Source organism: Xenopus laevis, chromosome 4L (assembly GCF_017654675.1).
Source record: "Xenopus laevis strain J_2021 chromosome 4L, Xenopus_laevis_v10.1, whole genome shotgun sequence".
Lineage (NCBI taxonomy): Eukaryota > Metazoa > Chordata > Amphibia > Anura > Pipidae > Xenopus > Xenopus laevis.
In genome coordinates this window covers 71,974,200-71,997,458 of record NC_054377.1, presented here as the reverse complement: position 1 = coordinate 71,997,458, position 23,259 = coordinate 71,974,200, and the positions used below count along the sequence as shown (strand labels likewise).

General features: G+C 37.5%; 1 protein-coding gene across 1 annotated transcript; it reads right to left on the bottom strand.

Annotated features, from left to right (window-relative positions):
• Positions 1-1,192: 1,192 nt before the first annotated feature.
• On the bottom strand, positions 1,193-22,037 carry lpar3.L (lysophosphatidic acid receptor 3 L homeolog). Its single transcript, XM_018258147.2, has 4 exons — positions 21,837-22,037; positions 7,593-7,672; positions 5,530-6,286; positions 1,193-1,524 (listed from the first exon to the last, which is right to left on the bottom strand). The coding sequence occupies exons 3-4, from the start codon at positions 6,263-6,265 to the stop codon at positions 1,199-1,201; spliced, it is 1,062 nt and encodes a 353-aa protein (XP_018113636.1). The 5' UTR covers positions 6,266-6,286; positions 7,593-7,672; positions 21,837-22,037; the 3' UTR covers positions 1,193-1,198.
• Between the last annotated feature and the right edge of the window lie 1,222 nt (positions 22,038-23,259).

Genomic DNA, 23,259 nt, shown 5'->3' with positions numbered 1-23,259 from the left:
AATATTAGGCAGCAGTTTCATCATAATAACACAAACATCTTTTTGTTGGACATGCACACAAATGGAGACATACTTGTGCAGGGATATCAAAGCTGTTTTAAAGTGGTTGTACGCCTTTAAATTAACCTTTAGTATAGTAGAGAGTGATATTCCGAGACAATTTGCAATTGGTTTACTCTTTATTATTGTGTATCGGAGAGCAGAGCTTCGTTTAAATGTATCACAATCGATAGCGGATCAAGCTTCCGCTCCATGTTATCCTTGCTTTTTCTCAGTGTTTTGTATTAGTGTGGGTCTTCAGTGCACCCTCTTTATGATGAAATGATTTAGGAAAAGTTTCCAGCAGTCTCAGAACGCAAGAGAAAGCTGAAATCATTATTGTTTCAAAAAAAGTAGTAGTTTCAAAGAGTAGGATAATAACCATTCGAGACGAATCGCCATCAATGTATTGCTATGAGGCCATATCACCAGCCATTCTAATGATAACATACTGAAACCAAAGTTAGAACGTGAAAGTGTATAAACCAACCCTTCTTTTTTTATGGACATATGCCACTTATGAGTTCAGCAGGCAGTTATATCCTACAGACCAGCACTCAGTTTCTGAAGAGCTTTAATAAAGGAGAAAGCTCCAACTATCTATTGTCAAAGGGATATATAAATAGCACATACACAGCAAATCGAAGAGCCATAGATGTTTTATTGAACTCTCTAATCATAAGGTTATGAAATTCATGTTCTAGCACATTAAGCATGGCGTCATTCAGCTCGATAGACAACGCTTTGTAATCCTTTTCGATGTGTTTATTCATCGCAATGTTATGTCCGATTGTCAATGGCATCTACAATTTTGTTATTATTAATAGTTCGTTATGAGTTTTAACTGCCAATAGGCATGCTTTCTGAGAGTCTTGTTTTTGATTAGTGGCATAGCGCTCGCCTATTATAGTTTGGTTGCTATATTACAAAAGTGTGAGGTGAAGTACTGCATATGTGACAAATGCTTGTTGGTGGAAATCAACAACTAGTCCCATAGTCATATCTGTTTGCTGTGTCATAATTCTTCTACACCTCCATCATAGTTTCATTTTGCGCGCATAACTGGTATTTATTCGGAAAACATTATCATCAATGTGAAACATTATTTGGCTTTTCCTACTGGTCACAGAAAAGCACCAAGCAGGTTAACAATTTCAGGTCATATGTCCTTCAAAGTGGGGGAGTGGTTGTTAACCTCCTCTATATAATGACTGGTGGTATCGTTGCTCCTGGTACTATGCACTGTCGAAGACATTCTTGACGGACGATGCCCTCTTCTTTTGTAAAGCAGACAGCAAATCATCTTCTTGAAAGTCCGCCACATCTCGTCATCTTTATAAGAGTATATGACAGGGTTCATGATAGAATTCATCAAGGCAAGCAGGAGAAACCACCGTTTTACATGCTGTACCCCACATTTGGTACAGTTAAGGCCATCAAGAAGTAAAACCACCATTCCTGGTGTCCAGCATATAACAAATGCACCTAGATAAAGAAATTAAAAATATTTTAGCATCCATGCACTGAAGTAGAGAAAACAATAAATTAAATAGGGACTATGAACTTTTCGCTGATAGTTTTCCTTACAATAGAATGTCCTTAGATGAAAAATAATATGTTAGTTTACAGTTATTCCATCCTTAATTACATTGTGAAGATATATGAATAAAAATAAACTGCTTCATGAAAGGCAAAGTTTTCTCAGTGAGGCATGAATAACCCATAACACTAGTGGTATGCTCCTAATAATGGCATCTTGTTGCATGTTGATATCCTTTTTTATAGAATTTCATAATGAGTTGTATAATGGACATTCTTAGTCTTTCTAACAATAAAATCAGCTTTTGCATCCCACATGATTCCTAGCTCATCAGGCAGCGATATACTTGTACCAAACCACACCATAGACTAATGTAGTAATCATACTGACCCTGACATTGTGGTTACCGCTTTAAAATGCTCACTCATTTTTGAGTTATAAATCACCTGATATGTGACTGCACCAACAGGATCAGCACAAGTACCAAGATAATTTACGGAAAGTTATTTACTAATTCTTGCTTTGTTGCTCACCACAAGCCAAATGAATGACCTTCTCTATGTCTGGGCCACTTTAAGATGGGAACAAGTAGTGGAAATATACATAGCAAAAATGTGGCGTAGCCTGGGGATCTGTTCTTTTAACATTGCCTTTAATGCGAAAACTTTTTTTTTTTTACAAAATTCATCAAAATGCAGAATTGAAATCCATTTTTCAAATGAGAAAACAGATTTTTTTAAATTACATTTTTAAATTTGAGATTCTTCTGCTCTGCAAGTTGGAGCACCCCTTTCCCCCCAGCAGCCTAACAACAAAACACTGGAAAGGTAACAAGATATTAGCTTCCTGACACCTACATGCTAAAAATGCTCCTATATAGCACTTAAGAGAGAATAGCACTTAATAGTACAAAACCAAAGCCCACTACGCCTCTTCCATTTACATTGGAGGAAAAATAATTTATCTGAAAGCAGTTCCTTTGTAAAATGCTGGCTCTTTCTGAAAGCACAGGAACAGGTACAATGACCTAAATTGACTGCCTACACACCACTATTATAACTAAAAAATATAAATTTATTGGTTCAAGAGTAAAATTGTAAATGGTACAGTGTAATGTAGTAATAAAAACTATACCATAAAAATTGTGACCGAATCCCTTTAACGGACCTTGCATTTGACACTGCAAAATGATGTCCATGTTGGTTAGTGATTACAAATCCTAAACTCTTAGTGGTATAGATAAACTGATAAATGCCAACCGTAATAAAAAATTAGATTTCAGTATTGATAAATGTAACATCATACATCTAGAGAACAGAAATATTCATGGAAATAATGTACAGTATTTATAGATAAACATTTATTTTACAAATATCACTATGCTGTAACATGCCAGAAAATAAATATAACCCTAATTGCACTTAGTCCGTATAGTATAGATTATGACAGAAAATCGAACACCATTTAATTCTATACAGTATGTAGTAATAAAATATATAAAGAAGATTGACAAAATGTAGAAGGAGAACATGCAGACACTGTATGTTCCAATCCAGGGACAGATAATGAATATTCTCGAGAAGACGCTACCCTAGCTGTGAAGCTGTATATACTGTGGGTAGCAACTGATTATATTGTAGAACAAGTTAGTGAAACTGGAGGTCCAGTGCCCAAATATTCGGTTACTCATTTAGCCACACAAATAAGTAACTGGGTTATTTTGGTATTTTATTATTTTATCATATTTTGTGTTGTCCTGCAAGGTTTGATGTTTGATGTGGCCCATGTAATAAAAGAAATAAAGTAAATCAGATGTTTGTTTTCAGCTGATGTACTACTACTACTAAAATATACTATATACTATATATATATACTACTACTACTACTACTACTACTACTACTACTACTACTAAAATAAAAAAAAAAAAGCTGAAGAGCAAATTTAAGACCATTTATTACAGTACCCCCAATGAACCAACCTAAAAACGAATTCAAAGGACTTTTTTGTACATGTCTACAGATCATAGCCTCTGCTGAAAACCAAAATGGAATCACTAAACCTTTTACATGCAAATCTGCAAACAATGAATCTTCTGTGTTCTATTTTATGTGGTGTGTGACATACTGTAGGTAACTGCTAATAGGTGGTTTCGTTACCTTCAATTAATGCTTTTTATTTATAGGTGAGTGATAGCTAAGGCAAACTGATCAGTGTGGATAGGATGACTGGTCCACATCGATACATATTATATATATATATATATATATATATATATATATATATATATATATATATATATATATATATACATGCATTAGGGAGTCATCCAAACCCATCTTTCCTTAAATCTTGTATTTAAGACAAGATCTATTGACTGGGAGGTTTTTCCAGTTCAAGGCCTTTTGAATTAAGGCTGTGATGAAAGAAGGTGCACAAAGGCTTGTAACTGAAATATCTGCAGGTCCCAACACGAGTGAAAATAAAAGAGCAGGAAATTGTAAAAAGTAAACACCCAGATCATAAAACAATGCTCTCTTTCAAGGACGCTAGCTGGCATATACTCTCACTAAGCAAGTAGCTCCAACAGGAATACCATCCTCTTATCCATAAGCCCCTCTCATCCCCCACACCACGCATTGCACCAATCTTTCCTTCTCTGTTTTTTTGTGCGTCACTTCACCTCAGGCTTTATTATGGTCAATACCTGTGCCTCTCCCAAGTTAAATATCATTATAGACATTAGGGATACAAATGTCTGTCTAGCAAAAGATTTAAATCGTTTCCCAAACTAGTATCTGATTAATCAATTATATAATACATGTATTTTGTGCCTAACCAACACTCAATTGTTAAAGTGAATTGGTGCCAAATTAATCAGTTGAGAAGTAATTTATAAAGTGACCTGTATTAATTGACGTGATTTCATTGACCGTGAATAAAACTCACTTATAAAAGAAATGTCAATTCATTCTAATTAATGACAAATTATTTATTTTCTTTTTAAAAACATTATTGTAAAGTGCTAGTGCTGAATTAATTGTGATTGATACTAGTTAAAAAATGAACCATGAATCAAATATGCTTACAATTGTACCTATTGGTAATTGGACCTCATTGGATTCCTAATATTATATAATTTATTAACTCCCCTTTTTTACTGTAGGATACAAATGTCTGTTAGTAACATAACCATTCAAAAAGTTCCTAGGGGGCTGTAGTTGACTAGCCCCTATGTAGACTTGCAGCCTACACAAGGCTCTGTTTGGCAACTACGTCTTACCTTCAAGCCAGGATTTGAAAAATAAGCACCTGCTTTTTGGCCACTGGGAGCAAGATCAAGGGGTTTGTGAGCAACATGTTGCTCATGAGCCACCAGTTGGGGTTATCTTTGTTGAATGCAAATGTATATCTTAATGGGTTGTGATGTGAAGTCTAAATGCTGGCATCTTTTATGTTGCTTGTTAACCTTTACTGCTTACTGCATTTAGCATTATTTATCAGTATTTAGCATTGGCGCCTTGCTCACCTGGGGTCCTGGGATTGAGTCTGACCACTAGTGCATGATGTATCTCTGTTGACCCTGCATCTAATTTGGAAAACTTACAGGCAGGGTGTTTGGCCCCTGGTGGGACAGTGTATGTTTGTGTGTGGTACAACCTTAGTCTATAAGCTCCACTGAGGCAGGCACTGATGTAAATGATGTACAATATCTGAAAAGTGCTGCATAACATGTCAATTCTATTTCCTGAGAAAGCCCAGTAAAATAAATTGCAAAATACCACAACTCACATTGTACTGATTCTTGCACTAGTGCAGTATCCATTAGCATATCAGAGGGAAGAGAAAAGGTGAGCCTTTCAGAATGATAAAGGTACCAGCTAACAGGCTGCCCAAAAATCATGTAGATTGCACAGGACTGCTTAGTTATTTTCACATTACATAATCTTACCTAGAACAGCCATAACAGTCTTCATCAACTTTATTGGTGTCCTCCTCCGGTTGATAGAGCCAGTAGTATGAGGAGACAAGACAGTGGTTTTTCTCTGAACGTACATATATATTCTCAAGTAGACCACCAACATGATTACAAAGACAGCCAGGTTTGAGACTGTCCAAAAAGTTAAATAACTCCTGCTATAGATGGGAGCTAGCGAGGAGCAAGTTGTTATATTGCAGATACAGTTCCATCCTAATGTGGGGACAGCACCCATAAATATGGCAATGGCCCAAATTAATAAAATGAGAAATGTTACTCTTCTTTTTGTCAGATTGCTGTGAATTCTCATTCGGACAATGCATATGTGTCTCTCCACTGCAATTACCAACAAGTTAGCCAATGACGCCGACATGCTTGTATCCAGAAGACCCTGACGCAGGAACCACCTATTGACAGTTAATGTCTTAGACACTGGTCCAGTATGGAACATTAGAAACACATAGGCAATCCCAGCAAAAAAGTCTGCTGCTGCCAAGTTAGCGAGCAGGTAATAGAATGGGTAGTGGAATCTCTTGTTTATAATCACTGCTGCTATAACCAGCAAGTTGGAAACAAAAATAAAGAGGCAACAGCATGCTCCAAAGCACAGTACAATGATCAGTTTTGTCCCCGTCCAGTCATTCTCTGTCTGAGAATTGCTGCGATTGTAGAAAAAGTCCATGCGCTTATCATAGTGACAGATGTTCATCCTGATGTTGAACCTAGCATTCTGTAGGGCCAAGAGAAGGAAAATACACTTTATTCATTATTGGTGTCTAAAGAGAATAATCTGTAGTGCCTTAAAGGACAAGGAAAGGGTAATATACTTGTGTTAGAAACCTTGGAAAATATAGGTAAGAAAGTGGCTCAAGGGTATTACCCTTTCCATGTCCCTTACATCATTCCAATGTCGAATAGCTAGAGAGGAAAGCCCAGGCCATTATTAAGAGAAAATCATTTTCTACATTTTTATAAATTTGTCAAAATTGTTTAAAATGCCATTGAGTTTTTTGCTCATAATAATATAGGGGGATATAGTTTTTCTGAATCTTCAGCTTCTTTTTTTTCTTTTGTGTTGTCTCGAATTATATTAGAAACTTACACCACCCTGCATTGTTCCTTCTTTGGGAATACCATTCTTTGCTATAGCCTTGATCAAGTATCAGTTTAGCTAGTTTTAGAAACTTGACACATTACCCTGCCAATACTATATACAGTGTTTTGTGTGTGTGTGTGTATATATATATATATATATATATATATATATATATATATATATATATATATATATATATATATATATATATATATATATATATATACTTTGAGGGTTGGGAAGACTGAGGGTTGGAGGAACTGTACCTTTGAATGCTCACCTCAATTGAGGCCATGGAAAAATTCACAGATAATATGCATAACTCCAGGCTTGCTTATATTACAATTATGATGTAACGCAATGAGGTCTGTTAATAGAAAATTTGCTTTAGCTTTCCAAATCCATCAAGTTGGACAGCCCTTATCAAACGTAATGGCACTCCAATATAGAATCTATATTAAAAAAAGCAGACTACCTAGACTAGATTGGTAACTTACATTTATCCCAGTGCATTTTCTTGTACTGTAGCCCGTTTCGCAAACCATGTAACCCTCCACTTTGTTAGGCTTGATGAAATAAATTAGGGTGTCAATGAAATGTGTGCATAAAAAACATATATGGTTCCCTATGTAGTTCAGTTACAGCTGGTGCATGTCAAAGAGCCCACAAAAAAATAAAAAGCTGTTGGTGGATGTTGGTACAATAGCTAAAGTTTTATAGATTGTAGAATCCTTCATTATATAAATATTGGTTCTCCCACAATGTCCTTTTTGCCTCATGTGCCTTGATAAATAAACACAGACTTAAGCAACAATTTTTCCTTAACTTGATGTTATATTATAATTGTATAAAATACAGGCAGATGCTACATGCCCTTAACATAAACAACACTATACAGGCTATTATTTCAATGCCAAAGAGATGAACTGTATCTGCTTACCTATGGAAATCCTATAATCCTAGTGAAGTGGAAAGGTCCATGAGAGAAGATTGGTTCCCATTTTATTTCATGCCAGAGACCTTAGAAAGAAATAAGAACTTTTAACCACAGACAAGTAGAATACTGTAATTAGTATTTAGTTATAGAGTACACACAGCTGGCCTGTGCTTTAGTAGGCTCTCTTTTGCAAGAAAAAACACAAACAGCCAGGTAATAAAAAAGAAACTCCTAAAGGCAAACAAACTTGCTCAGTTCATTTACTTGAGAATAGATTCAAAGTCTTCCTTCTGAAAGCTGTTATTTGACAAATAGGCAAGCTGAAAATGTAGCGAAATTAATTTAATTTTCCCTTTTCCCCATTGTATTTCAGGAGATTATTGGTCTATAGTGAGGCATCATGGTTTATAGCTGACTAAATATATTTTAGTATATAAATATATTTTAATAAAAGGAAAAATTTAATTTTTGTGTATCATTTTTATGTATGTTTATAACAGATTGGTGCCTTCATGACAAATACAGTATTTTGCAATATTAGAAGGCTTCCTGCTCAGGAATTCAGAACATTGTGCAAGTGCCTTGAAGGCATCCAAAAAGCCACCATGGCTAGATGAGTGTTTCTGACACATTTTAGTTTTCCTTTTGCAGGACATTTGATTTAACCCTGTGAGTGGCAGTAAGTCTGATTGGGAATTGATAAGGATGTGTAGAGACATGAATTAATGAGTATGGGAACATAGGATTACAGTTGTTTTGGTTTGTAGCTGGCCTGTCTACAAACAAGGCAGCATAATTAATACAAAGTCAATTTTTGCTTAGATCCAGTCATTAATGGGGCAACTGAAATGATCACCAGGAGCCATGGAGTCTGCTCAAGCACATCAGCTAACCGGGTTTTGGAACAATTAATCAATACTTTGGCCAAATCAGTAATTTGTAAAGAATGATTGAACTGATGGATCAAATAGGTCATGTGGTCAGTTTCAAATTCCTGTAGGATCCAAGTAAAAAATATTCTGGGGAAAGCATTCAAATAAATACTTTTTGAACACTATAATAATCATAATCATTGTAAAATTAAAAAAGCACACTGCTGCGGAGTCTCTCAACAGTATGATCCAATTTGTGTGGCTAAATTGGTCAAAACTTGAACATGGACAGTTATGCATGTGGGATTACTCAGTTTCTCTATGGTGCTTACTGACTATGCTACATTTGAGTATAGAAATGTTTACGGTTATTCCAGCATCATTTTCAGGAAAACATGGGGGTGCCAGTGATTTAAATACATTAGCAGGCTCTCGCACTCTAGGACAATCAAGGCAGGTTGTCACTTAAATCATAATCTTTATTAGATCCATTAAGACACCTGACACTTTTCGTGCATCTCGCATTTATTCATAGGCAAGTGCAAGAGTGTGCCCCTTAGTGCTCATTCCTGAAGCACTTGCACCCCCTGCTGATAAGAAATCTGACACTCAGTGACAAGCACAGCATTAGTAGGTGCAGCAAACCCAGTCCTTACCACCTGCATTTGGGCACATGGTAAAGACAAGATTAGACCTTAATTTATTCTGCTCCTCCTAATGCATCATATCTTGATTACCTAAATGACATGCAAGGTGCAGGAGTTAGGGTTGTGCTTAAGGGGGGATATGATAACTATGTATAAATATATAAGGGGATCATATAATAATCTCTCTAATGCTTTATTTCCAGCTGACACTAGGTCACCCATTCTGATTTGAATTAAGGAGGTTCTGCCTAAATATATTCAGAAGTGGTTTCTTACAGTGAAAACTGTGAAGATGTGGAATTCTCTCCCTGAATCAGTTGTACAGGTTGATACATTAGATGGCTTTTTAGCAAGTGAGGGAATACAGGGTTATGGAAGATAGCTCATAGTACAAGTTGATCAAGGGACTAGTCCGATTGCCATCTTGTAGTCAGGAAGGAATTTTTTCCCCCTCTTTAGGGTTTTTTGCCTTCCTCTGGATCAACTAGCAGTTAGTCATGTTATATATAGAATTAAAAGGTTGAACTTGATGGAAGTGTGCCTTTTCTCAACCTTACTTACAATGTTACTATGTAGGAGGGGGGACACCAATGTGCCTCCCCTCCACTTTAATGGAGCACTGCCTAACGCAGCATTCCATTCATGGCAAAGTCTGCAGGTCTCTGCACGCTACTCACTGTGGCTATTTGGAGAATGCCCAACACAATGGGCAAAGTGCAAAAAATGGCCACTCGGAGCATTGTACACAGCACCTTATTTCTTTGCTCATAAATATTTGGGAATCACCTTGCATGCTGCTGTTGGTCAACAAAGGGTTATGGGAGGGAAGGTTTGACCAATAGCAGAAGGTAGCTTGATAATACCCATGGATGGTTTTCTGGAATGATGGTATGTAACACATTATTATCACTATTTTAATATTAAGAACACTTTGAATGCATATCTATAATGTAGGGACATTGTCACTAGGGATGTAGCGAACGGCGGAAAAAATGTTCGCGAACATATTCGCGAACTTGCGTCAAAAATGCGAACGGTTCGCGAACGTCGCGAACCCCATAGACTTCAATTGGAAGGCGAATTTTAAAAGCTAGAAAAGACATTTCTGGCCAGAAAAATGATTTTAAAGTTGTTTAAAGGGTGCAACGACCTGGACAGTGGCATGCCAGAGGGGGATCAAGGGCAAAAATGTATCTGAAAAATACATTGTTGACACAGCGCTGCGTTTTGTGCTGTAAAGGGCAGAAATCACACTACGTCACTCAGGTGATGTTTCTGGACACGGAATGTGAAAAAGCTCACACAGCGAGGTGGCACTTGGTTAAAGACTGGGCAAACAATGCCTGCAAGGGCAACGTATACAGTAGTGGATACGGAATATATTATTGCTGCTGTATCACTCAGGTGATGTTTACGGACACAGAATTATTATTGTTATTTAGACAGAATGTGAAAAAGCTCACACAGCTAGGTGGCACTTGCATACCTCCCAACTGTCCCTCTTTTGACCACTCAACCCCCTGTCCCTCTTTTGTACTGGAAAGTCCCTCTTTTCTCTGAACTGAACAGCTAACTTAATTAGCTTTTGGCAAAGAGCTCAGAACAGCTAACAGGTGCAAATAAGATACTTTGTAACAATTTTGACTCTGGTTGGTGCTGGTAGTGGTGAACTACTAGGAGGAGCAGCACACCAGTCCCACTCCCCAACACAGCTAGACTAATAGCACTGGGCTCTTATAGTAGCAAAGTAAAAAAACAAAAAAGAAAATAAAAGCAGTCCTTACAAGGACTATTGGGTTACAGGCAGCAGTCAGCAGATGAGAGATCAGCAGCAGGACAGCTGCCCACAGCAGCTACATACAGAGCACTGCAGTAGAAGGTAGATTACTAGCCAGCAAAGCTACCTAACCTAAAATGTCCCTCAAATCCCTGCAGAGTTCTGTCCCTACAATACAGAGCAGTATCAAGTAGATTACTAGCCAGCAAAGTTACTATCAACTGTCCCTCAAATCACTAACCAGCTCTCTCCCTACACTAGCTCTTCCAAGCACACACAGGCAGAATGAAAAAACGCTGCAGGGCTTCAGTTTATATATGGAAGGAGAGTGGTCCAGGGGGTGTAGGGGTGGTCCAGGAGGGAGAGCTTCCTGATTGGCTGCCATGTATCTGCTGGTCTGGGGTGAGAGGTCAAAAATAAGCGCCAGCTAAGGCGAACCCAAATTGGCGAACGTCGCGCGACGTTCGCGAACATTCGGCGGACGCGAACAGTCGATGTTCGCGCGAATTAGTTCGCAGACGAACAGTCCGCGACATCCCTAATTGTCACAGAATTAGGATGGAATGTGCCAGATCTGCCCTTTTATTCAAGTGGGAGTTATAGATTCTTGGGCACAGACTGGTGAATGCAGCCTTATGACTGTAAGAATAACCTTGTCTTATGCAGGAGATGGGATGTGTTTGCTGTAACAATTGGGATTGAGAAAGGAAGAAAGAAAGCTCAGCCAGCCAAACACTGCTAAAAACTTGTGATTCTTCAAAATGCTTTTAATAACACACTTCTTTAAATGCTGGATTGATTTTGGACGTTTTGATGTGCAAAATTCACCTGTGTTCAACCAAAGTCCAATACTTATAGTGCTTGCACTAAATGCATTCTGATGTCTGCTTAATGAAAGTTTCAATGGTCATCACGTTTTTGGGTCAGGTGAATGCTACTCCAAAATAATGACTTTTGCATTCAGGATGAAAGCTGCCTTACCAGCTTATGTACCCAGCAATTGCCTTTGAAATGAATGATTCTAACAATTAAGTTAACAATGGAAACCATTCAGTTGACTAAATACATTGGGGGTCATTTGCAAACACTGGGCAAATTTGTACCTGGGTAGTAACCCCAAGATGATTGTTTTCAATGCTCAACCTGCAGCTGGCTGAAAAGGCTAATCACTGATTGGTTGCCATGAGTTACTGCCCAGGTGCAAATTTGTCCAGTGTTTATAAATGAGACCTATTATGTGCTATTGTAGGAGAAAGAGGATGCAGTTAATCAAAACATAAACCCCAAACCCAAAACTATTTGGAAACCCCCAGTGATTATATCTCCTCTCCTTTAAGCCTGAAAAACACAGGCTGGAACTGGAAGAAGGGAGAGGCTTGTTTATACAAAGTTCATTAGCTCTTTTCAAACAAACTCCCCTGACTCCAGTGGGTGAAAGGGAGAGATAGGGGTAAAACAAAAGAATGGCCCATTCAATCGTTACAATGTAAAAAAAAGTTGCAGAAAAATTCATACAATTTATTTTTTAATTTATTAAAATTAAAAATCAGTTCTATTTAGGCAATGACCCAAATCCACACTTACCATATGGGAGGCATACACATGGATTTATGTCATTTAAAAAACACATTTTCAAAAGAAGTCCTATTTATTTGACTCATGCTTGATATAGATTGCCTTTTTAATTGTTATTCTAACAAGTCTATTGATATGTGATTATGATAAAAACAATTCTTGGGTAGCCAAATCCCGCCATGGGCTTCCAGTTGAAAAGTCCTAAACCTGGTTCATATATATATATTTATCATACATTAAAGGGGTGGTTTGCCTTAAAGGTAACTTTTAGTATGTTATAGAATGACCGACTTTTTAAAGGAATTGTTCAGTGTAAAAATGAAAACTGGCTAAATAGATAGGCTGTGCAAAATAAAACATGTTTCTAATATAGTTAGTTAGGCAAAAATGTAATGTATAAAGGCTGGAGTAACTGGGTGTCTAACATAATAGCCAGAACAATACTTCCTGCTTTTCAGCTCTCTTGGTTTACTCTGACTGGTTACCCTGGTTACCAGGCAGTAACCAATGAGAGACTTGAGGGGGGGCCACATGGGTCATATCTGTTGCTTTTGAATCTGCAAGCTGAAGCTGAATGCTGAGGATCAATTGTATACTCACTGAACAGAAATGTACCATGTGACCCCCCTTCAAGTCACTGACTAACTCAGAATTATGGAGCTGAAAACAGGAAGTTGGATTCTGGCTATTATGTTAGACATCCAGTCACTCCAGTCTTTATTCATTACATTTTTGCCTAACTAACTATATTAGAAACATTTTTTATTTTGCACAGCCTATCTATTTGCCCAGTTTGTTTTGTCACACTGAACTGTTCCTTTAATTGGTCTTCTTGATTTTTTTTTTTAATTTATATAGTTTTATAGTCTTCTTCTGGCTCTTTCCAGCTATCAAATGGGGGTCTCTGAGCCCATCAAAAAAACAAATGCTCTATAAGGCTACACGTGCATTGTTATTGTTACTTTTAATTATTCTTCTTTCTATTCAGTCCCTCTCCTATTCATATTCAAATTAATGCATGGTTGCTAGGGTAATGTGGACCCTAGCAACCAGATTGCTGAAATTGCAAACTGGAGAGCTGCTGAATAAAAAAGCTAAATAACTCAAAAGCCACAAATAAAAAAAAAATGAAAACCAGTTGCAAATTGTCTCAGAATATCATTCTCTACATCATACTAAATTTAACTCAAAGGTGAACAACCCCCCTTTAAGACAAGAGTATCCTGTTCATTTAGGTCTTTAAATAGAAGGAAAAAGTGCAGGTCAAACAGGTGAGAACAACAATGTCAATATAAAATAGTGACATACTCATTGTTTGGCCATTAGATTATTATTGTAGTTCATATCTCCTGCGCATTCCACATCCATTAAACAACGAGAGAATTAGGCTCATGCGGAAAAAACCCAGAATTTTTTTTTTCCAAATTGTGAAACAAAGGAAACCCTGAAATGCTTCCCAAATGAAAATATATCTTTTTGTCACTGTGCTTAAAGGGAAATGTAAAAAAAAAAAAAAGATTTGCTATAAATGTTACTTCAGGATGAGCGCTTACCACAGTTTTTATTTTTTTCTAAATTGCAGCTCTTAAAATGTGGCCTTGAATAGAAGATCAAAGTTTGCGTTTCAAGAAAAGGCTTTAATTTAGTCATTTTATAGTAAGGATTCTATAAAAAGCCAATCATGTTCTACCTATTCTCTTTGTCTATATGATTTAGAGCAGGGAGAAAGCATTCTGTAATTAAAGACTCATGAATAGTTTGCAATTGCTTGAGTTTACCTATATTTATATACAGCGGCATGTGTACAAGTCTTCATGCTTTCTATTCAAGTATATTTTTGTTTTAAGCTGTGTGTTTGGGTAAGTGCATATGAAATCTGCTTAGTGATCTGGGCCAAAATAACATTATTTAAGAAACTATTGTTACCGATCCATTCAGTACTGAATAATCAATCAGTGTTCTAGTATTAAAAAAATAAATAAATGTAATTACCCACATAGAACCGCAATCCAAATTTTTAGTGAATCGCATCTCCTTTATTGCATAAATCCTTGATAAACGCCAAGGGGGGCCGAAACGTTGGACATGCAAATTGTATGCAACACAGGAGATGTGATTCACTAAAAATTTGGAGTGTGGTTCTATGTGAATAATTATACAAAATGATTTGATCCAGCACCCACATACATACATAGTAAGTAACATAGTAAGTAAGGTTGAAAAAAGACACATGTCCATCGAGTTCAACCTTTTTTTTTTAACTACCTATCTGCCAGTTGATCCAGAGGAAGGCAAAAAAAAAAAAACCCATCTGAAGCCTCTCCAATTTGCCTTAGAGGGGGAAAAATTCCTTCCTGACTCCAAAATGGCAATCAGACTTGGACTATGTGCTATCTACCCTTTACCCTGTATTCCCTCACTTGCTAAAAAGCCATCCAACCCCTTCTTAAAGCTATCTAATGCATCTGCCAGTACAACTGATTCAGGGAGAGAATTCCACATCTTCACAGCTCTCACTGTAAAAAACCCCTTCCGAATATTTAGGAACCTCTTTTCTTCTAATCGGAATGGGTGACCTCGTGTCAGCTGGAAAGACTTACTGGTAAATAAAGCATTAGAGAGATTGTTATATGATCCCCTTATACAGTGGTGTGAAAAACTATTTGCCCCCTTCCTGATTTCTTATTCTTTTGCATGTTTGTCACACAAAATGTTTCTGATCATCAAACACATTTAACTATTAGTCAAAGATAACACAAGTAAACACAAAATGCAGTTTTTAAATGAGGGTTTTTATTATTTAGGGAGAAAAGAAATCCAAACCTGTGTGAAAAAGTAATTGCCCCCTGAACCTAATAACTGGTTGGGCCACCCTTAGCAGCAATAACTGCAATCAAGCGTTTGCGATAACTTGCAACGAGTCTTTTACAGCGCTCTGGAGGAATTTTGGCCCACTCATCTTTGCAGAATTGTTGTAATTCAGCTTTATTTGAGGGTTTTCTAGCATGAACCGCCTTTTTAAGGTCACGCCACAACATCTCAATAGGATTCAGGTCAGGACTTTGACTAGGCCACTCCAAAGTCTTCATTTTGTTTTTCTTCAGCCATTCAGAGGTGGATTTGCTGGTGTGTTTGGGGTCATTGTCCTGCTGCAGCACCCAAGATCGCTTCAGCTTGAGTTGACGAACAGATGGCCGGACATTCTCCTTCAGGATTTTTTGGTAGACAGTAGAATTCATGGTTCCATCTATCACAGCAAGTCTTCCAGGCCCTGAAGCAGCAAAACAACCCCAGACCATCACACTACCACCACCATATTTTACTGTTGGTATGATGTTCTTTTTCTGAAATGCTGTGTTACTTTTACGCCAGATGTAACGGGACGCGCACCTTCCAAAAAGTTCAACTTTTGTCTCGTCGGTCCACAAGGTATTTTCCCAAAAGTCTTGGCAATCATTGAGATGTTTTTTAGCAAAATTGAGACGAGCCTTAATGTTCTTTTTGCTTAAAAGTGGTTTGCCCTTGGAAATGTGCCATGCAGGCCGTTTTTGCCCAGTCTCTTTCTTATGGTGGAGTCGTGAACACTGACCTTAATTGAGGCAAGTGAGGCCTGCAGTTCTTTAGATGTTGTCCTGGGGTCTTTTGTGGCCTCTCGGATGAGTTGTCTCTGCGCTCTTGGGGTAATTTTGGTCGGCCGGCCACTCCTGGGAAGGTTCACCACTGTTCCATGTTTTTGCCATTTGTGGATAATGGCTCTCACTGTGGTTCGCTGGAGTCCCAAAGCTTTAGAAATGGCTTTATAACCTTTGAAATTGAACTCAGGTGTGATAAACCACAGTTAAGTTATTTTTTAACAAGGGGGGCAATCACTTTTTCACACAGGCCCATGTAGATTTGGAGTTTTTTTTCTCCCTTAATAACGTAAACCTTCATTTAAAAACTGCATTTTGTGTTCAATTATGTTATCTTTGACTAATAGTTAACGGTTTTTGATGAGCAGAAACATTTAAGTGTGACAAACATGCAAAAGATTAAGAAATCAGGAAGGGGGCAAATAGTTCTTCACACCACTGTATATCTATACATAGTCATGATATCGCGCCTCTTCTCCAGCGTGAACATCCCCAATTTGGCCAGTCTTTCCTCATAGCTAAGATTTTCCATACCTTTTACCAGCTTAGTTGCCCTTCTCTGTACCCTCTCTAATACAATAACGTCCTGTTTGAGTGATGGAGACCAAAACTGTACGGCATATTCTAGATTGGGCCTTACAAGTGCTCTATACAGTGGAAAAATGACCCCCTCCTCCCTTGACTTTATGCCCCTTTTAATACAACTCAAGACCTTATTTGCCCTTGATGCTGCTGACTGGCATTGCTTGCTACAGCCAAGTTTATCATCTACAAGGACTCCAAGGTCCTTTTCCATAATGGATTTGCCTAGTGCAGTCCCATTAAGAGTATAAGTGGCTTGGATATGTTTACATCCCAGGTGCATGACTTTACATTTATTAACATTGAATCTCATTTGCCACTTAGCTGCCCAGATTGCCAGTTTGTCGAGATATTGTTGCAAGGATGCCACATCCTGGATGGAATTAATTGGGCTGGATAATTTTGTGTCATCTGCAAACACTGATACATTACTTACAACACCCTCCCCTAAGTCATTAATGAACAAGTTAAATAAAAGTGGACCCAATACTGAGCCCTGGGGGACCCCACTAAGAACCTTACTCCAAGTAGAGAATGTCCCATTAACAACCACCCTCTGTACTGATCCTGTAGCCAGTTTCCTATCCACATGCAAACGACTTCATTAAGCCCAACAGACCTTAGTTTAGAAAGCAGTTGTTTGTGGGGCACAGTATCAAACGCTTTGTCAAAATCCAAATAGATCACATCTACTGCCCCCCCACTGTCCAGAATCTTACTTACCACATCATAAAATGCAATCAAATTTGTCTGACATGACCTATCCTTCATAAAGCCATGCTGAATGTTGCTCATAATGCCATTCATTAGGACAAAATTTTGAATGTGATCCCTTAACAAGCCTTCAAATAATTTGCCCACCACAGATGTCAAGCTTACTGGCCTATAATTGCCAGGTTGAGAACGTAATCCCTTTTTAAATATTGGAATAACATCATCTTTTCTCCAATCCATAGGCACCATACCAGATGACAGTGAATCTGAGAAAATCAGAAATAAGGGCTGGTCTAAAACTGAACTAAGCTCTCTTAGAACCTGGGGGTGTATGCCATCAGGCCCTGGAGCCTTGTTTACATTAATTTGTATTAAAGCTTTTTGAATCATATCCTGAGTCAGCCACTGACTAGATTGAGCTAAACCATTCGTGCAGTTATAAAGTGAGCCTGTGAACCCAGACTTCTCTATTGTATACACTGAAGAAAAGAACTGATTTAACACATTTGCCTTTTCTGTATCTGTTACAACCATACCATGTACTTCTGTATAAGGATATTATTAAGTCACTGAGGAGTTCCATGACCATATAAAGGTGATGACTTCTAATTGATGACTTCTAATATCCTCATATTTTACAACAGGGGGACATTATTTTTTCCAGTGAATTATGTGACACTGGTAACAGGTATGGGAGCCATTATCTGATAACCTATTATCCAGAAAGCTCCAAATAACGAAAAGGCCATCTCCCATAGACTCGATTTATCACAATAATACAGTTTTTTACAAATGCTTTCCTTTTTCTCTCGAATAATAAAACAGGACCTTGTACTTGATCCAAATTAAGATATAATTCATCCTTATTAAAAGCAAAACCAGCTTATTGGGTTTATTTAATGTTTACATGATTTTCTAGTAGACTTAAGGTATGAAGATCCAAATTACAGAAATATCCATTATCCAGAAAACAGGTCCCATACTTGTATATTACTAAGCACCGATTATAACTGATGACATCACTAAGCATGGGTTATGATATAAGGATTTGATATACAAAATTGCATATTATAAATATAATACACAAGAGTGCATAGTGATGTCATCAGTTATAATTGTTGTTCAGTGTATGAGAATGAGTCATTTTACTGCGTCTTGCATTGTATGAGTTGCAGCAGGCCTCTGCACAAAGACCTGTGGCTTGGCTCTTGGATAAAGTGCTACCAGCATTAGGTGGCATCTAGTTTCAGTGTTTGTGAGAAGACATCCCATATCCCCACCCTTACAAGTTAAAGCCAGAAGTTTAATATTCTGTCAGATAAAATCATGTGAATATGTACTCCTAATAATTATATCCTTCATTCATTGCTCTAACACTCACGGGTGTGCATTGACCCAGTTCCCAACGGTTGAATCAAATTTCTTAAGGCGAAACAGGTCATCTTACCTTTCCCTTTCGTTGCTGTTTAATTACACAGCATACAGACGTTTTTATGCCAAATGAGTTAAACTAAAAATTGAGTAACATAAAATACAAACCTGTAAAGCCGGAGCTGTTTTCTAGTAAACCTGTAAGAATGCTACCGATGTCCTTGGTTTATTGCAAAAACATTTTGTAACCTGAATCCACAGCAGATTGCTATAAAACTCTGACTGTAGGGATTGGGGGACTAACTTCATCCTGTGCTTAAAGCTCATTAAATAATACAACACAAGTACATTTTCAATTAACTTTTAGCCCACTTTAATGTAACTATTACACTGAGGAAATTAAAAAATGCTTGGAAATGCTTAAATAGGTAAATTGCTAATTGCCAAACACATAAAGGCATGGGCCCTGGAGAGCCAGTGGTTTTAAAAGGGTATTTATTCAAAAAATACAGTTGGCAGCTATGTGAAATGGCATATACTGTTTATCGCAAAGGGCCTTTAAAGACACGGTAACCTCAATGCTGAAAAAAACAATAAACAGGGGTCTTACTGCAATACATATAATGCCATTGCCAGTGCAATTTGCATACTTGTTTCACAAGCTTATATATATAAAATATTTTGTTAACTGCTGTGCTAATCCGATATCTGATCTTCATATATTATCTATGGTGCAGTATGTGTTTTAAACAATGGATGCAATCTGTATCTGTAGTTCATCAAAATGCACTAAGATGACAACCTGGGTCATTACACTAGTCACTCTAAGCAGCCCATTAAATACAGGAAATATCTGTTTGCTGATTATCTACTGCTTGTTTTTCCTGCAGGCATAATATAATATATGCAAGGAGCACGAGTCAAAACAAGGTAAGTAGGTGCAGACTTGCCTCTGACAATCTAATCTAACATATTGCACATCACCCTCCAAGTGAAAGAAGGTGGAGTGGATACTACATACACTCAGCACACCGTGTTGGACACTGGAGTAACCCATTGATTTAGAACGTGGTGTAAATGTCTGTATGAAGCTTTTTATCTCCAGAAATTTACACTGGTGTACCATGTCACTAATTTGGCAATGTTTAGTGTAATCCAGCATTGTTTTTTTTACACAACATTTAAAATGTGTCCCCTCTCCCAGCCTGTAACTGCTTCTATTTAACCCCCTTCACCTCTGGAACTTTCCCTCTCCACTTTCCTTAACCATGCCAGCCAGCCAGCCATACCCAGATGCAGAAGAAAGAAACATTAAATAGGCAATGAAAGCCAAATCACTTCCATATCATGACATATTACCAGTGTGTCAAGCAATCATTACCTTTGTCCCCAGTGTGCCAACTCACCATTCCCACTACTGGCATATATAACTAATGTGTGTGTAACATCAGGTAACTAAGGGGGCATCTTTGCCTTTGATATACAAATAGAGTGAGATTTAACAGTGAATTTGGCTCCATGTGATGCAACATGACACACCCTTTTTATCAGGTTGCTGATCGGACTAAACACTTGATTGAAGATAGTGAGATTGTCTTAATTCCAAATCCTACAATTTCCTTAACCCTTCTGTCAGACCACAGCAGCCTACAGGTACCCCATTGGCAGATCCTGTATTGGGCAATTTAGACATTCTTCATTGAGTAAACAGCTTACTGAACCACACAAATTCAAGATGGCTAGTACATCAGTCTGTGTAGGTAACATTGGAAAGCCCAACTTGCAAAGGGACTGATGGCACAAGTCTCAAACAAGTGAATCTTTTCACAAACAGCCATCCATCTAATCTATCTCTCATCCATCATCTAATAAATGAAGATGGGGAAGCCCTTTAATTCATACATTTTTCACTGAATGAAATCTAGTTTGTTTTTACATATCTTCATTATAATGTGTTTTAGCTAAAGTATCCTTATATTTTAATGGTTTGTCATTCTAAAAGTAATTTTATCTCTGCACCTTATTACAATTCTCATCTTCAAATACTCTACTTGCTGCCCGTTATACTTCTCCCCAATTATCCCTCAAAACACAATTCTTTTATAACACTTTTCAGATTTTGCCAGGCTTCCTCCATGTATGCAACGTTATACCATGCTTAATTGGTCTCATTCACATTTTTTTCAACATTTAAATATATTCTTAAAGGCAAAGAAATCTAAGATCTAAGACTCCACCCACTAAATCTATCCCAAATCCTCTTTACTTTATATTCATAACTTGTCTTCATATTTTCCCATTATCTAGTGATCTGAAATCTCTGAAATCTGAAACTGTAAACTGAACTGTAAACTGAACTGAATGTGCACTACGGCATGTGTGTGAAGTTACATGTGCAAATACATCCCCTCTGGTATATGCTCTACATGTTCCCTTATAAATGTGTTAACTAAACTGTAGTTCAGCCTTACAGTCCCCTCCACACTGTCAATGATCCAGTTCCCCAGCATGTGTGCAGATTTTCATATGCCTTTGGTATATGCTTCCTTATAGATGTGTATGTCACATAAGAGGTTGTAACCTACAGTACCATTTGATTGTTAGAGAAAAGTCACATGACGCTTGTGGACTAGCTATCTGTCATCTATCTATCTGTCCGCCTATCTATCTATCTATCTATCTATCTATCTATCTATCTATCTGTATCTATCTGAAATCCCCCCTAAAACAAAAATGTGCAAATGAAGAAGTGAAGAAGAGGGATTGATTCAGCTGTTGTCCATAGGGTCATTGTTATGATTTATATAAATAATATATATTAATAATAATATATACCGTATTTGGTATCTAGCATGGGTCTGCTGTAGAATATTGGCAACTCAATATAAAAATAGCCCATGAGTAATTACACAGCAATATCATTGTAACTATTAGGACTAACTATGAATCAGAAATGCTCTTAAAATATGACATTTAATTTGCAGTTATGTTTCATAGAATCTAACCAGAAGATTTAATACCCAGGCAGTTTGGCAACAAAAATGAAAGGAAGGAAATACAGAGAAACCCCAACTTACCATTCAAGGGTTCTTGCAGTCAGATGCCTGTGAGTCTCATACAGGTGCTGGAGACTGCCGGAGGTAACCATATGTTCCCCAGCAGCCCAGACTGACAGCCCCCAACCAACATAGTGCATACAGGAGAGCCAACTGGGAGTGATGAACTCTTTGGCTTATTGTATTGCTGTTGGCTGGAACTTGTAAGAAGCATGCATGCCTTCTGCTTGTCCCACCCCACGCAAAAAGGAGTAATCCTTACCCCTCCCTGTTTAACTCATTCAAAGTGCACCAGTAAGATACTCCTTCCACTTTCAGTAGAAGAATTGTGCATGCACCCATCATCTGTGTATCTTAATACAATTAACTTCACTTTTCTACAAGCTGTATTATCACAAACAGAAAAACAAAAACAAGAATTAAAGAATGTATAAAAAAAACAAAGTATTTAATAGTATGCATCACTGAAGCACAGTGCCATGATTTTTATTCTGCATTGTATCAAATCATTTTCCAGAACTAAAGCAAAATGGCTAATGAGAAAGGTGCCCTTGGAATGATATGAGCAGAACTGAAATGGGACCTGTGGGAGTGACAACGGTGAGTGGGAAACTGTGGGAAGGTGTGTGCTACGTAACCAGCAACAAAGTGGGCATTTACGCATTCCACAAGGGCCACAGCAAAAAAATCTTTATTTAAAACTACATTAAACTGGCGGTTCACCATCAGAATAACTTCTAGTCTGTTATTGAATACTAAAGAAAAGAAAAATCAAGTATGGAAAGATAGGGACGTGACAGTGGGTCCCCCCTACCTTCCACCTTCTTGCCAACCAGTTCAGCCCCTCTTGGGCCAACACGGTTAGACTAAGGAAGTTACACATAAAACTTAACCTTTAATACTTCAAGTTAAAACAGCAAACAAGAAAAGTTTTATGTGTAACTTCCTTAGTCTAACCGTTTTTATCTTAAAGTTTAATTTGTCTTGGTGTTTTTTTTTCAATGTATACTAACGATGTTTTTTAAATTCTTTTGATGTTACTGGTCTTTTAATTGTAGGTGATAGCACCCTATCCAGGTATCCTGATGGCTAGTTGTCTGGCTAGAGGTGAGAGCATGGATATCACAAGGAGTATTTCAGTTGAGACTGGGAATAGAAGCAGCATTTGAGAAGTGCAAAGTGAAATATCAGAAAATATGTTGAAACATTAGCAAGAGTGTTGTTGCTGAACATGCATAACAAAAATTTCTTCCCCCTCTTTTTCATATCCTGTTCTGCTCTCATCTCTTTATGTTTGTTTTTTTGTTTCCCCTTCTTCTCCTGTCTACTCGCTTGCCTCTTTTTTTTTCTCTTTCCTTCACCTTTCTCTTCTGTTTTCCCTTTCTTTCCCACCTCATACTTTTCTGTTTTCCATTTAATTTTCTCTTCAACTGTTATGTCCTCA

Coding starts and splice junctions, on each gene's coding strand:
- lpar3.L (XM_018258147.2), bottom strand. CDS start 6,265: ATGAACATCTGTCACTATGATAAGCGCATGGACTTTTTCTACAATCGC. Junction 1,525..5,529: donor GACTGTTATGGCTGTTCTAG/GTAAGATTATGT, acceptor TTCTTTATCTAG/GTGCATTTGTTATATGCTGG.